Below are 15,957 nucleotides of genomic sequence, written 5' to 3'. Positions count from 1 at the left end.
CGGGAGTCTGTCTGACTGTCTCTCCCCGTTTCCAGCTTCAGAAAAATACAAAAAGAAAGAAAAGAAAAGAAAAAAAAAGTAAATCACAGTGGCATTCAGAATTACAATTAAAGATATGGGCAGTATATACTATGCAGGGAGAAAATATGGGTTGCAGTGTTGAAATTAGATGCAGGTGATCCAAGGTAAATAAGGGAAGAAGTAGCTAATTTTATACTGGTGAAGAAGAGACTGCACAGTGTGCATCTAATGGTCACCAGTCTCATAGAGGCTCTAAGCATTGAAATATGTGAGGAAAAACTATTCAAAACACACGCAGACAATATTAGTTGGAAAACTTAAAACAACCTCATTCTTTTAGCATAATAAAGTAGGCCAAACTGTAATGTGTAGGAAAGAAATTTTGAATAATATAATACTTATTATTATATATGTATGTATACATATATTATATAACACACACAAAAAAATTCATACACATTTTAATTCAGGACTACAAACAGCCAATAACAGATGTCTGCATTACAATTATAACCACCCAGAAAACTAACAAAAAAAAAGTCTCCTAAAAGTATGAAAACAAAATCACCAGATTTCTACATGTTTTCAGAGTTTTTTCCACATTGATCATGTGTTACCTTTATAAATAAACATTTTTAAAAACATAAATAAAAAATTGACAGGAAAATAAGTGGTATAACCTTTATGTGCTGAATTCCTACTTGCCTCATATTACTTTTCTACATTTATTTTCTCGTTGACTCGTTGTTTGATTTGAAGTTGCTGTATTAAAATATCTTTTCAAATGACCATACATGCTATCTTGCACAAACCTGACTATAAATAAGTCAATGCTTTTATAACACTCTTACCTTTTCACATATATCACTTAGTGCTCCAGCCAAAACACGATACGCACTGGTTTTTCCTCCAAAGGGTTCTCCAACAATCATAAAACCATGACGCACAATCATCATTTCATATATTTGGAGAATCTTCTCAGAAAAGAAATCAGTCATTTGCAAATTCATGGCGTCACAGGTGTCTTTGATAGCCACCAACAAGTCATTGTAATCTGGTTTTGGCAATTTCACACCAGGAAACAAATCTGAAGTAATCCCCTGATGAAAGACAATTTGGGCATTTATATTATATATTTATACATTCACTATATACCTATATATCTATACATATATCACATAAACATGTATATATTATACACATGTATACAAACATACACACATAAACATTTATACAGATATATATACATAAACATGATACAATTTCTCTCACCTTCATATTTAATATTGATGGAAATAGAGCTGTCAATAGTATTTTAACAACTTTACAGAAGTATGATTACATACAATAAATTGTATATATTTCAAGTGTACAATTTGATAAGTGAAATAATCAAGTCAATCAAGATCTGTCACTCCTAAGATCTTCCCTGTGGCCTTTGTAGTCCTCCCTCCCTCCCCCTCTTACGTCCTCCCCTCTCCATCCCCAGCTACCACTGATTTGCTTTCTATTACTATTTTTATTTGCAGTGTTTAGAATCTAATATAGGTAAGTTATATATTATGTTTATTACTTTTTATTGTCTGGATTTTTTCAATTGGCATAAAGATTTGTTAATTCACACATCTCAGCATGTATCAACAGTTCATTGTATTGAAGAATTCCCTTGTATTGAAGTACCACAGTTTTTTTGTTGTTTTTTTTTAATAAATTTTTATTAATGTTAATGGGATGACATTAATAAATCAGGGTACATATATTCAAAGAAAACATGTCTAGGTTATCTTGTCATTAAATTATGTTGCATACCCCTCGCCCATAGTCAGATTGTCCTCCGTCACCCTCTATCTAGTTCTCTGTGCCCCTCCCCCTCCCCCTAACTCTCTCCCTCCCTCCCTCCTATGACCTCCCTCCCCCCACCCCTGGTAACCACCACACTCTTGTCCATGTCTCTTAGTCTCGTTTTTATGTTCCACCAATGTATGGAATCATGTAGTTCTTGTTTTTTTCTGATTTACTTATTTCACTCCATATAATGTTATCAAGATCCCACCATTTTGCTGTAAATGATCCGATGTCATCATTTCTTATGGCTGAGTAGTATTCCATAGTGTATATGTGCCACATCTTCTTTATCCAGTCTTCTATTGAAGGGCTTTTTGGTTGTTTCCATGTCTTGGCCACTGTGAACAGTGCTGCAATGAACATGGGGCTACATGTGTCTTTACGTATCAATGTTTCTGAGGTTTTGGGGTATATACCCAGTAGAGGGGTTGCTGGGTCATAAGGTAGTTCTATTTGCAGTTTTTGAGGAACCACCATACTTTCCTCCATAATGGTTGTACTACTTTACAGTCCCACCAACAGTGGATGAGAGTTCCCTTTTCTCCGCAGCCTCTCCAACATTTGCTATTACCCGTCTTGTTGATAATAGCTAATCTAACAGGGGTGAGGTGGTATCTCATTGTAGTTTTGATTTGCATTTCTCTAATAACTAATGAAGATGAGCATCTTTTCATATATCTGTTGGCCATTTGTATCTCTTCTTGGGAGAAGTGTCTGTTCATGTCCTCTTCCCATTTTTTTATTGGATTGTTTGTTTGTTGTTGAGTTTTATGAGTTCTTTGTAAATTTTGGATATTAGGCCCTTATCTGAGCTGTTGTTTGAAAATATAATTTCCCATTTAGTTGAGTGTCTGTTTATTTTGTTATCAGTTTCTCTTGCTGAGCAAAAACTTTTTAGTCTGATGTAGATCCATTCATTTATCTTTGCCTTCACTTCTCTTGCCATTGGAGTCAAGTTCATAAAATGTTCTTTAAAACCCAGGTCCATGAGTTTAGTACCTATGTCTTCTTCTATGTACTTTATTGTTTCAGGTCTTATATTTAGGTCTTTGATCCATTTTGAATTAATTTTAGTACACGGGGACAGGCTGTAGTTGAGTTTCATTCTTTTGCATGTGGCTTTCCAGTTTTCCCAACACCATTTGTTGAAGAGGCTTTCTTTTCTCCATTGTGTATTGTTGGCCCCTTTGTCAAAGATTATTTGACCATATATATGTGGTTTTATTTCTGGGCTTTCTATTCTGTTCCATTGGTCTGAGTGTCTATTTTTCTGCCAATACCATGCTGTTTTGATTATCATGGCTCTATAATATAGTTTAAAGTCAGGTATTGTAATGCCCCCAGCTTCATTCTTTTTCCTTAGGATTGTTTTGGCTATTTGGGGTTTTTTATAGTTCCATATAAATCTGATGATTTTTTGTTCCATTTCTTTAAAAAATGTCATAGGAATTTTGATGGGAATTGCATTAAATTTATATATTGCTTTGGGTAATATGGCCATTTTAATTATATTTATTCTTCCTATCCAAGAACAAGGAATATTTTTCCATCTCACTGTGTCTTTTTCTATTTCTCTTAATAATGCCTTGTAGTTTTCGTTATATAGGTCCTTTACATTCTTTGTTATGTTTATTCCTAGGTATTTTATTTTTTTTGTTGCAATTGTGAAGGGGATTATTTTTTTGAGTTCGTTTTCTAATATTTCATTGTTGGCATATAGAAAGGCTATGGACTTTTGTATGTTAATTTTGTATCCTGTGACCTTACTGTATTGGTTTATTGTTTCTAATAATCTTTTTGTGGAGTCCTTCGGGTTTTCGATGTATAGGATCATATCATCAGCAAAAAGTGATAGCTTTACTTCTTCTTTTCCGATATGGATGCCTTTTATTTCTTTGTCTTGTCTGATTGTACCACAGTTTTTAAATCCATTCCCCTATTGATTGACATTTTCATTGTTTCCAGTTTGAGGTTATTACAAATAAAGTTGCTGTGAACATTTGTATAGAAATCTTTTTATGGACAAATGCTTTCATTTCCCTTGGTAAATACTGAGGAGTGGAGTAACTGAGTAATACGATAGGTATGTGTTTCACATTTTAACAAATTGTCTGCTTTCTAAAGTAGTTGCATTATTTTACATCCTCCCCAGAGAGTACAAGAGTTCCAATATTCTGTATGAGCAGTCTTTTTCATTTGAGTCATACAAGAAGATATGTAGCAGTTTCATATTGCGGCTTTAATTTGCATATCCCAATAATTAACATTTTGGCACATATATATATGTGCTTATTTGCCATATATATATGTATGTATCATCTTCTTAGTCAAGTGCCTGTTCAAATCTTTTGCCTATTTTTTTAAGTGAGAAGAGGAGAGATAGAGAGACAGACTCCTGCATGCACCCTGACAGGGATCCACCCTGAAAACCCCCTCTGGGGTTGAAACTTGGACCAACCAAAGCCATCTTCAGTGCCCGGAGCTGATGCTCAAACTAATCAAGCCACTGGCTGCAAGAAGGGAAAAGAGGGAGAAGGGGGAAAGGGATGGGATGGGAAGAGAAGCAGATGGTCATTTCTCATGTGTGCCCTGACAGGGGATTGAATCCAGGATGTCCACACACCAGGCTGACACTTTCATCTACTGAGAAAACCAGCCCGGGCCTTTTTGCCTATTTTTAATTGGTTTATTTTCTTAATGGTAACTTTTGACTATTCTTTAGCTATTATGCATACAAGTTCCCCTTCATATATCTAAGTTACAAATTTTTTTCCTAGCCTGTAACTTGTCTTTCATTCTTTTACAGTATCTTTCAAAGAAAAAGCTTTTTTTAATTTTGATGAGTCTATGTTATCAATTTATCATTTTAGGCCTGTGCTTTGGGTGTCATATTTAAGAAATTTTTGCCTCACCCACTAACAAAAGGAATTTGTCCTGTTTCCTTCTAGAAACTTTATAGTTTTACAGAATGTTTAGCAGAGGTCCCCAAACTTTTTACACAGGGGGCCAGTTCACTGTCCCTCAGAGCGTTGAGGGGCTGCCACATACAGTGCTCCTCTCACTGACCACCAGTGAAAGAGGTGCCCCTTTCCGGAAGTGCGGCGGGAGCTGTATAAATGGTTTCAGGGGGCCACATGCGGCCCACGGGCCGTAGTTTGGGGATGCCTGGTTTAAGGTAAAGAGCTAGAGAATAAACAATATTTGATTTTAAGGTTAATTATAAAGACTGTCATATTGGTATAAAGATGGACAAATATATCAATGAACAAACAGGGAGTCCAGAAATAGAACCACACGTGTGAACAACTCATTCTCAACAAAAGCACAAAGGCAATTCCATAGATAAAATATAAGCTCATCTTCAGTGAATGATGCTAGGATACCTGAATTTGCCAAAACAATGAACTTCAATCCATATTTTATACCATATAGAAAAAAGAGTTCAAAGGCATTTTAATCAGCTAGTGTCTCTTAAAATTCATGTTTACCCAGAACCTCAGAATGTGACCTTATTTAGAAAGAGGACCTTTGTAGATGAAAGTTAGAGAAGGTCGTACTGGGCCCAAATCCAATAATTGTTGTCTTTATAACAAAAAGGGGAGAAAGAATCAGACACAAAGACACCAAGGGAAGAAGGCCCTGCAATGATGAAGGCTGAGATTAGAGTGATGCCAAGCCAAGGAAAGTCAATGATTGACGGTAGCCACCAGAAACTTGTAAGAGGCCAGTAAGGATTCTTTCCTAGAGCCTGCAGAGGAAACCAACGCATTGATATCAGACTGTGAGAGAATAAATTTGTGTTGTCTTAAGCCACTAAGTTTGTGGCACTTTGTTATGGCGGCTTTAGGAAACTAATATCATATAATGTATGATTGGAAAGAATTATAATTCCATAATTAGTGTTCATGAATATATAAAGTTAACTGCAATATCTAAGAAATATTCTTTCATAAACTGCTGAAGTTATAAGTACTATAGCATCCTATGTGAAAAATAGAATTTTTTTTACTCTAAAGATAAAAGTGAAAATTCATGAGAGCTTTATGTGCAAGTATGCAATTGAGCTATAGTTTAGAATTTACAAATTTCAAGTTTAATTACTCCTAAATTTAATTCTTTTTAAATGTTGTTAGATTGAAACTCATCCCAGTTCATCAAAGCAGCAAGTTTCCTTGGGGCAAAGAAGAAAAAGGGCAGTGCAGTTGAGTGGTTAAGAGCACTCTACAGCCTGACTGTGGAGTTGGGAGTCACCACTCCCTCGAGTACTGGCCATAAACACAGGTTACTTACATCTCTGTGCCTCAGTCATACCATCTGTTAAACTGAGACAATGACAGCACTTGCTCCACTGGGACACTGTGAACATTCAATAAATTACTATTCGTGAAGCTCTTAGAAGAGTATCTGGCCCAATAGTAAGTGCAATGTTCTCGTAATAATTTTTTTTTCAAAGTATTCAAATTGTTTATGGTTAACCTTGAAAGGAGCAGATGGCTTCAGAACGTATTTGGTATTCAGTTCCAACAAAGACCCCACCAGTAGAGTTGGAAATATATGGAGTTTTCATTCAGCTTGTCACAATGGGAGAGGTCTGTAGACACTGGGATGGGGGGTAGGTGGGGAGATGCCAAGTGTTTCGCAGTGTAAGGGACAGTCTCTCATAACAAGGAGTTGTCCTAATGAGAAATGCCAATTATGCTCCATTTGTGAAATATTACTCCACAAATGTTCACTGAATTAATATACAACTACATGAGAACACTTCTAGTGAGAACACTTTATGAAAGTAAATATAGCTTTTATTCCTGGAAATATGTATAGTGTCTAGTACCAAAGAAACTAAAGGAAAACTTTCAGAAGAAAATGTGTGCCTATTCTTTGTAGTTTTGTTCTACAAAATATTTGCACTTCCAGTTTTAAATACTAATGGAAGCTCCTTCCAGAATGATGCAACAGGGCTGTGAAGGACATCTAACTACAGGGGCTGTGTCACTTCTTCCCTACTCCATGACAGCCATAAGGACTTCAGTCCTTACACCCTGGAAGCCAACAGCCTCTACTTCAGGGAACACAAGTTCCTGCGATGTCTAACATATCTCGGGAGCCCACGACCTCCCACCCCAATTTCTTCTACCTGAGATGGGAAAAGGAAAAGCACGAAACAAAATTATAATATGGAAACTTCAACCATCATTCTAATACTTCTTATCAATTATTCATAATCTAAACTTAAAAATATAATGAGATTATTAAGCTTAGTTCTTACCTCAAATTATCCCAAAAAAGCAATTTCGTAAAAGGCATTGCACTCTTTTAAGGAAATTAAGCTTATTTCCTTTTTTATTACCTCAATCCTTAATTTAACAAACATCTCCCAAGTACCTGTTCTGTGCAAGGGAGTTGGTGCCATGTTAGACTCATTACCTTACTTCACGGTCCCTCCACTCGAGTGTAACTTATAAGCAAACACAGTTTGGAAGTTATGTGTGTTCATTATATTCTGCAGTTTTTAAAAAAGTACTGTTTTAAAATTTCCGGTTGTTAAAAGTCATCTGAAGAAACGAAGTTAGCTAAATTCACTTCACATGCAACATGGAATGATCTATGTATCTCCGTGTCATATCATTGCTTCCTAGAGAGGACATTTCTCCTAGACCTAGGGAATTGCAAACTGGGGCATTCGACAAATGCATTATGAGAAAAACTTTGATAAATTGGAATAATAAATGTTCTTACCTCAAAAAGTGGTAAATCATGGGACAAAAACTTGGGCAGATTTACATCAATAATAGATCTAAGCAGCAAGATTTCTTCATTTTCATTTGGATATTTCAGCTAAAAGAAAATACAGTCATGATGATATCAGCATGTTAACTGCACCCCTGCATTTTCACACACACTCCACAGGAACAAGAAGGAATTTAATCTCATGCAAAATTATGGGTTTTTTTTTGCTATTTTCATTTAGTTGGATTGTTATTGATTTTAGAAACTGATCTTTATTTTTGTTGAATTTCTACTAGTTAATCATGAAAACCCAGGTTGAATTAATTCTTTACAGTTGTTCTAAGAAAGAAGCTATTGGCATGAATCAATTTAGTGTGGGAGCAGCCATCGCCTCTCTAGTGGGTAAGAGCTTGCTTGTACTATGCATTTAAGACCACCAGTGGGTTCATTAAGTGGAAATGGTCATTAAAAGTGGACAATCATTTTTATTTTACTTATTTTTTTAAAGTATTGTTACTCTTCCTTTTTATTTATTCATTTTAGAAAAGAGAGACAGAAAGAGAAAGAGAGGGAGAGAGAGAGAGAAGGGTGGGAGAAGCAGAAAGTGTCAACTCCCACACATGCCTCGACCAGGCAAGCCCAGGGTTTTGAACCAGCAACCTCAGCATTACAGGTTGACACTTGATCCACCACACCACCACAGGTCAGGCTGGGCAATAATTTTTAAAAGATGCATTTAAATATGAAACTTAAACATTCACTTTTTTGCCCATATTTTTATGCCAAAGCCTTTTCTTTGAGTTTAGAGCTCAGGACCAATTTTCTTGCAAAAAACACATTAATAATGCATCATCTGCTTCATCCAGATTTGTGGCGTTCTGGTTTTGTATTTTAAAAGGGATCAAACCGTTCAGATACTTATGAGATCATCTAAGCATAGCATCCTTATCAATGTTTAAGGTGTTTTTTTTTTCAGTCTTATCTACTTTCCTTATCCATGCCTAATTCAAATTCATTTTTTTTTAGCATTTCATCTTCCTGAATCTTTCTTAAACAATAAACTTAATATTCATAAAAACAAAACTCTTCTTTTCATGCTTATTTATCACTGGTTTCCTGGACATTTAATTAAGTGACATGATAACAGTAACATTTCAACTGGCTTCAGAAAGTTTCGGGAACAAGCAAACTCTCTGTGGGTAAGGAACACAGCTCATCTGATAGAAAGTGGGTGAGGAGGGTGGGGGGAGCAGTGTGCTGGCTGGGAGCTCAGCACAGGTGTGTGTTCCTGTGTTCCAGACGGGGAACATGCTGTCACTTAAGTACAGGCTGTTTCACAAAACTTACATTAAATTCCACAGCACCTGTAGTAAATCCAGACTTTACTGGTTGAACTCTGAACTTGTGGTTTATGCCCATAAAAAGGTTCGCATAATTTACAAAAATCAGAACTCAGAATTATTTCTCCCAACTTCCATACTTTACTCAACATCTCACTCTAAAGTTTCTCCTATCATCTTGCATTTCATTTTCCAGAATCCTCTTCCTTTTCTGTAGAATCTTTCTACCTAACAAATTCTGTGGTCCTATTTAGCTGACTTTTTAGCCTTACAAAGTCAGTGATGCCTGGCAGTCAAGTTCAGCTGTCTCTGAATCCCCTGAGCTCCCAAGGTGAAAGCTAGTTCTGCTCATATGAACTTTGTCTTCGGATAAATCTCCACACACAAATTAGAAACTGTCAAAAGTTTATTTTGTTATTTGAGAGACTACTATTTTAAAGCAAATGTTTAAATTGTTTCTCTATAACACAAACAAAAACTTCAAAATATTCAAGGCAACGCCTTGGACAAAGAATGACAGGATTCACTTGCAGGATTCATCTGCTGTGTAACTTTAATAGCTCAATTCCATAGTCAAGATGTCATGATGACACACACTAGGATATGCACAGTGGTGGGATTCAAATAATTTAACAACTGTTCTCTGCCCTAATGACCGTTTTAAGTATATAAAATTGATATACCAAAAGGTAGTTTATTATTTCATGCCTTTAATACTTCTATAATAACAAAGAGGTATGCAAAACTAGATTATGTTATAAGAAATAGTTTTAAAATATCAATAAAAACATTAAATAATATCTGACAAAAAACAATAAAACTGTTAAGATATTTCCATATTGCTTTTTGATTGGCATCCTCAATTGCAAGTCTTTTCACCTACAGATGCAATGAACATTACTACAGGTGCTTAGAACACACTCTTGTGCAAATGAATGCTAAAAAAGAGTACGGAATGGAAGTTTATTATTTCCACATTGGGCGGCTGTCCAGGTGCCCACCTTAGAGAGAACCCTGATTACAAGTGCCATTTTAACAACCAGTTCACCGAACTCAACAAAAAATTAGGTATCGGTTCTACCGAACCAGTGTGAACTAGCTGAATCCCACCACTGGATATGCATTATCTTTCCCATTATTTAACCACCATGTAATCATGACATGCCAGATTAATACAAATTGTTGCTTCTACTTGCATTTGTTTACTGAAAAAAACCACCCCAATAGCATGTTAGGCTAATGTGAAATAGAATATCACCATTATATATCAGAATTCTTGGTAACACTGTTACAGAAAATAAAAATGCATGGTTCCACAAAATACGACCAATAAAAGGTTACCCAATTTTTAAAACATTTGAGTTTTTCATCTATACTTGTTATTCATACCATTTTAAAATACTGCTATTGCAAATCTATTATTGCTAGTCTAAAGTTAGCTGCAATTGTTTAATTATATTAAGTGACAATGTACAGGAACTTTTGTGTGTATTTATTAATTGTACATTATTTCCTTTAAAGCTATATATGTTCATGTAGAATGAAAGCCTTCAAAATACTTCTCAGTAACAAAGAATTTTATTTCTTGGTAGTACCTTATTTTATATATTTAAAATTATGAAACAAAACTCAAATCACTAAGAATTCCACATCAGGTTTTATAAAATTTCCTTTTTCACACATGCAAATAATCAATTTTTAGTACAATAATTGAATATTTTTCAGTGATGAAACCAACTAGTTATTGGAACTCTGTGAGGACACATGGTCCTGAAATTTATATACAAACAAGAAATTTAGGAGTAAAAAAAAAAAACTTGAGTTCTCTACCTTCAAGTTTCCTGCCGCAGTCAGCACTGACTTCACGGCTCTCATTCCATAGTCGTAGTGATGTTGCGATGACAATTGTTCCGAACACAAGCGATACGTAGCCACAATTTTTACTGACAATGGCCGAGCTGTGACAAACCCACAGGAGTACAGGACTATTTCAGCAATCATAGCATAGTCAGGCACCATCATCGCCACTGTCCGAAAGAGAGCCTATGGCAGTGGAGAAAAACCTGCTTTTAAAGAGATCATCCTCAAAGATCTAAACATAAGGCCTGAAACAATTAAGTACATAGAAGAAGACATAGGTAGTAAACTCATGGACCTGGGTTTTAAAGAGCATTTTATGAATTTGACTCCAAAGGCAAGAGAAGTGAAGGCAAAAATTAATGAATGGGACTACATCAGACTAAAAAGTTTTTGCTCAGCAAGAGAAACTGATAACAAAATAAACAGACAGCCAACTAAATGGGAAATGATATTTTCAAACAACAGCTCAGATAAGGGCCTAATATCCAAAATATACAAAGAACTCATAAAACTCAACAACAAACAAACAATTCAATAAAAAAATGGGAAGAGGACATGAACAGACACTTCTCCCAGCAAGAAATACAAAAGGCCAACAGATATATGAAAAGATGCTCATCTTCATTAGTTATTAGAGAAATGCAAATCAAAACTGCAATGAGATACCACCTCATACCTGTTAGATTAGCTATTATTAACAAGACAGGTAATAGCAAATGTTGGAGAGGCTGTGGAGAAAAAGGAACCTTCATACACTGTTGGTGGGAATGTAAAGTAGTACAACCATTATGGAAGAAAGTATGGTGGTTCCTCAAAAAACTGAAAATAGAACTACCTTATGACCCAGCAATCCCTCTACTGGGTATATATACCAAAAACTCAGAAACATTGATATGTAAAGACACATGCAGCCCCGTGTTCATTGCAGCATTGTTCACAGTGGCCAGGACATGGAAACAACCAAAAAGCCCGTCAATAGATGACTGGATAAAGAAGATGTGGCACATATACACTATGGAATACTACTCAGCCATAAGAAATGATGACATCGGATCATTTACAGCAAAATGGTGGGATCTTGATAACATGATACGAAGTGAAATAAGTAAGTCAGAAAAAACCAGGAACTGCATTATTCCATACATAGGTGGGACATAAAAGTGAGACTAAGAGACATTGATAAGAGTGTGGTGGTTATGGGGGGAAGGGGGAGAGGGAGAGGGAAAGGGGGAGGGGGAGGGGCACAAAGAAAACTAGATAGACGGTGACAGAGGACAATCTGACTTTGGGTGATGGGTATGCAACACAATTGAACGACAAGATAACCTGAATATGTTATCTTTGAATATATGTATCCTGATTTATTGATGTTGCCCCATTAATAAAATAAAATTATTAAAATAATAATAATAAAATAAAGAGATCATCCTAAAGATAACCCTGCTCTTTATTTCATAACATGTTATAATTTATTAGCTTTTCAGTAATATTATTACATTACAATGTCCAAATTGTATAGGTAAAAACACTTTTACAAATTTATTTCTTATTGTTGTATAATAAATGTATTGGCCCTGGCTGGTTGGCTCAGCGGTAGAGTGTCGGCCTAGGGTGCGGAGGACCCGGGTTCGATTCCCGGCCAGGGCACTCAGGAGAAGCATCCATTTGCTTCTCCACCCCTCCGCCGCGCCTTCCTCTCTGTCTCTCCCTTCCCCTCCCGCAGCCAAGGCTCCATTGGAGCAAAGATGGTCCGGGCGCTGGGGATGGCTCTGTGGCCTCTGCCTCAGGCGCTAGAGTGGCTCTGGTCGCAACATGGCGACGCCCAGGATGGGCAGAGCGTCGCCCCATGGTGGGCGTTCCAGGTGGATCCTGGTCGGGCGCATGCGGGAGTCTGTCTGTCTCTCCCTGTTTCCAGCTTCAGAAAAATGCAAAAAAAAAAAAAAATGTATCGACATTTTATATAAACATTTTTCCCTACATTATGTTTTAAGAACTTTCATCACTAATATATACTGCTCACAAAAATTAGGGACATATCAAAATGAATACGAAGCGATAATATATACCTTAATTTTTGCAAGCAGTATAGTTAAATCTCTGGTGAATTAATAATTCACACAAGAGTGAAAGTATCAATTATGTTCATTCTTCTGGGGAAGCGATATGTTATGAAGGGAAGAGTATCAGACTCCGTAGGAATGTCCTAAAGCCGGGCTTCCATCAGACTGGTGAGAAAGTGCCCAGTGTGGGGAGACTGGACTTCAGGAGAGGTTCTCTAGATATTTAATTAATTGTATAATTTGAGATTGAGCAGGTAACCCCTAATAACAAGGCTATGTTAGATAAAAGATATATTTTGAGTCTGCAGTCACCATAGCAGTCTTTCACCAAGCAAAAGCAAAAGAAAAATACTGAAAATAACACATGGGTATATAATTATGAGAGATAAATTTTCCAAATTATAGAGATGTTTTCATGATATTTTAAATATTGTAGCACAAGTAAATGTCTTATGACAAGAAAATAGAAAACTGAATAGGTTTTTAAAGAATAAATAAGACAGTTTAAGCCCAGGACTGGTTGGCTCAGTGGTAGAGCATCGGCCTGGCATGTGGAAGTCACAGGTTCCATTCCTGGTCAGGGCACACAGGAGAAGTCACCATCTACTTCTCTGCTCTGCCCCCTTCTCTCTCTCTCTCTCTCTCTCTCTCTCTCTCTCCCCCCCACCTCCTGCAGCCATGGCTGGAATAGCTCAAGCAAAGTTGACGCCAGGCACTGAGGATGGCTCCATGGCCTTGCCTCAGGTGCCGAAATAGCTTGGTTGCCAAGCAACGAAGCAGCAGGCCCAGATGGGCAGAGCATCGCTGCATAGGGGGCTTGCCAGGTGGATACTGGTCTGATACATGCAGGAGTCTATCTGCCTACCTACTTCTCACTTCAGAAAAAAATATACATATAAAAATAATACATATAGCTTGAAGCCCTGGCTGGTGGCTCAGTGGATAGAGTGTCAACCTGGTATATGTATGTCCTGGGTTCAATTCCCGGTCAGAGCATACAGGAGAAGAGACCATCTACTTCTTCCCTCCTCCCTCTCTCTATTCTTTCCCTTTCCCTCCCCATAGCCAATGGCTTGATTGGTCCAAGTGTGGCCCTGGGCCCTGAGGATGACTCAGTACTCGAGCATCACCACAGATGAGGGTTGTGGGGTCAATCCCAGTTGGGGCCATGCAGGAGTCTGCCTCACTATCTCCCCTCTTCTCACCTAAAAACAAAATGTACACACACACACACACACACACACACACACACACACACACACAGCTTGAACAGAAATCTTGGAACAGAGAACTGTAAGCAAGTGTTCCATCTACAACATACTTGAGAGAAAAAGAATGCAAGAGAATTACTATGCAGATGATACCACTTTTAAAGGGTATGTTTTCAACACCTATTTTTTTTAAATGAAGACTGGTAACAACACTCTGGACTTCAGGAAGGTTTTTTTTTTTTTTTTCCAGGAATACATAACTTTCAGGCTAAGACATTTTTTTCAAAATTGCTAGATATTTTCATATAGGCTTAAAAACATATGTTCTGAAGCAGCTTTAACTAAGAAGACTGCATAATAGAAGAAACAACAACAAAAACTATCAGAATCTGCTAGAAGCTTTAGCTTAAAGTAGAAGGAAAATACATTATTACTCCAAGAACCACAAGGTGAATATTTTGACACTGCTTCAATCTGCACAGTAAATAAAACCATGGAAATGTCTGCACTGGACATTAAAGACAACTAATAATGGTCCCAGCTTTTTATAATTAACTACTCACAGGTTTTTGCTTATACAAATATTTATGTATTCAGATTAATCCTACTGAATAAAAGAAAAACGTAAGTGAGTAAATAAAAGAACTGATACAAAAGAGCTTTCCAAATGTAAATTACACTGAAAAGTTGCAAAATGCTTCATAGATAAAAGAGGATTTACTGGTTTTTATTTTTAATCACATCTTCCTGCAATAAGCCAAAGTACTAAAACATCTCATCTAACCTATAAAAGCGCATGGAATGAAAATCCAGAAACACTTGGCAGCAATTAGTTGTATCAAAAATCTTTCTGGTGGAATAGAAAAATGACAATTTTGAGAAGCTGTCAGGTTAAGCGTGTGAATAGTGGAAGGAACATAGGATTAAGAGTCAGAAGACTTGGCTTTTGATCTGCAATTACAACTGTATTATTCTTCAATTTGTTCTCTCTGCACAAGCCATAAACATGCAATTCACCAGAAGTCTGTGCAGTTGGTAATGTGTTTTGTTGTTTTATAAAAAATAATTGGTGCTGGGTATTAATGAAAGTTGCGAACTGCTGTGGGATGTAAATTGTTTTCATCTGTGTTAGAAGACAATTTAGCAACATAGCTCTTTGTCTTGTCATCTTACCTAAGGAAATATTTTAAAACAGAGAAAGGGCTTAAGTAAAAACTGCCCGCTGCAATATTATTTACCATGCAGGAAAACTAAAAGCAGTGTAAGTGTCCAACAGTAATCTATAGTTCAGTAAATTTATCTATAGAATTATATTTATAAAGATAGGAAGACGCTGTTATAATACACTCTTGAAAAAAAAATGCCCAGTATATACAATTGTTTGATTTTAGTATTTAAAATTGATATTTTATAAGGCATTTAAAATTGGGGGGGGGTACAATATAATAAATAGTAGAATGGGTACCTTTTTATGATTTCCTATATTTTCTAATTTTCTATAATTATCATAATTTTTAAATATAAGTTTTAGAGATCTTATTTGGTTTGCATATTTTATTTTCTAAAGATACTCAAGGTTTTAAAAAATTATTTCCTAAAATATAAAACCTAAAAATATGTTGCATAAAATTGGAAGATACCTAGCCATCCTACTTATAGGAATATACCCCAAGGACACCATATCACCAACTGAAAAAAAGAAATGCATACCATGTTTACGGCAGCATTGTTCACAATAGCAAAGATCTGGAAACAGCCCAAGTGTCCGTCAGTAGACGAGTGGATTATAAAGCTTTGATTCATATATACAATGGAATACTATGGGGCCATAAAAAAGAAGGAAATATTACATTTTGCAACAACATGGATGGACCTGGAAACTATTATGTTGAG

At 36.2% G+C, this 15,957-nt stretch overlaps 1 protein-coding gene and 1 non-coding gene across 2 annotated transcripts in view; one reads left to right on the top strand and one right to left on the bottom strand.

Moving 5' to 3' along the window:
- Positions 1 to 15,957, bottom strand: part of LOC136338635 (dynein axonemal heavy chain 7) — a 290,684-nt gene that overhangs the window by 150,768 nt on the left and 123,959 nt on the right. The window contains exons 28-30 of the mRNA XM_066281198.1: positions 10,764 to 10,976; positions 7,603 to 7,701; positions 873 to 1,121 (exon numbers count right to left, since the gene is read on the bottom strand). Of these exons, the coding sequence (XP_066137295.1) occupies positions 873 to 1,121; positions 7,603 to 7,701; positions 10,764 to 10,976 (561 nt within the window). The remainder of the gene's footprint in view (positions 1 to 872; positions 1,122 to 7,602; positions 7,702 to 10,763; positions 10,977 to 15,957) is intronic.
- On the top strand, positions 12,365 to 12,440 carry TRNAP-AGG (transfer RNA proline (anticodon AGG)). The gene has a single exon. It is a non-coding gene; the product is annotated as a tRNA-Pro (tRNA).

Source organism: Saccopteryx bilineata, chromosome 5 (genome assembly GCF_036850765.1).
Source record: "Saccopteryx bilineata isolate mSacBil1 chromosome 5, mSacBil1_pri_phased_curated, whole genome shotgun sequence".
Taxonomy (NCBI): domain Eukaryota; kingdom Metazoa; phylum Chordata; class Mammalia; order Chiroptera; family Emballonuridae; genus Saccopteryx; species Saccopteryx bilineata.
The sequence above is the reverse complement of the archived record's forward strand: the minus strand, read 5'-3'. Positions and strand labels throughout refer to the sequence as shown.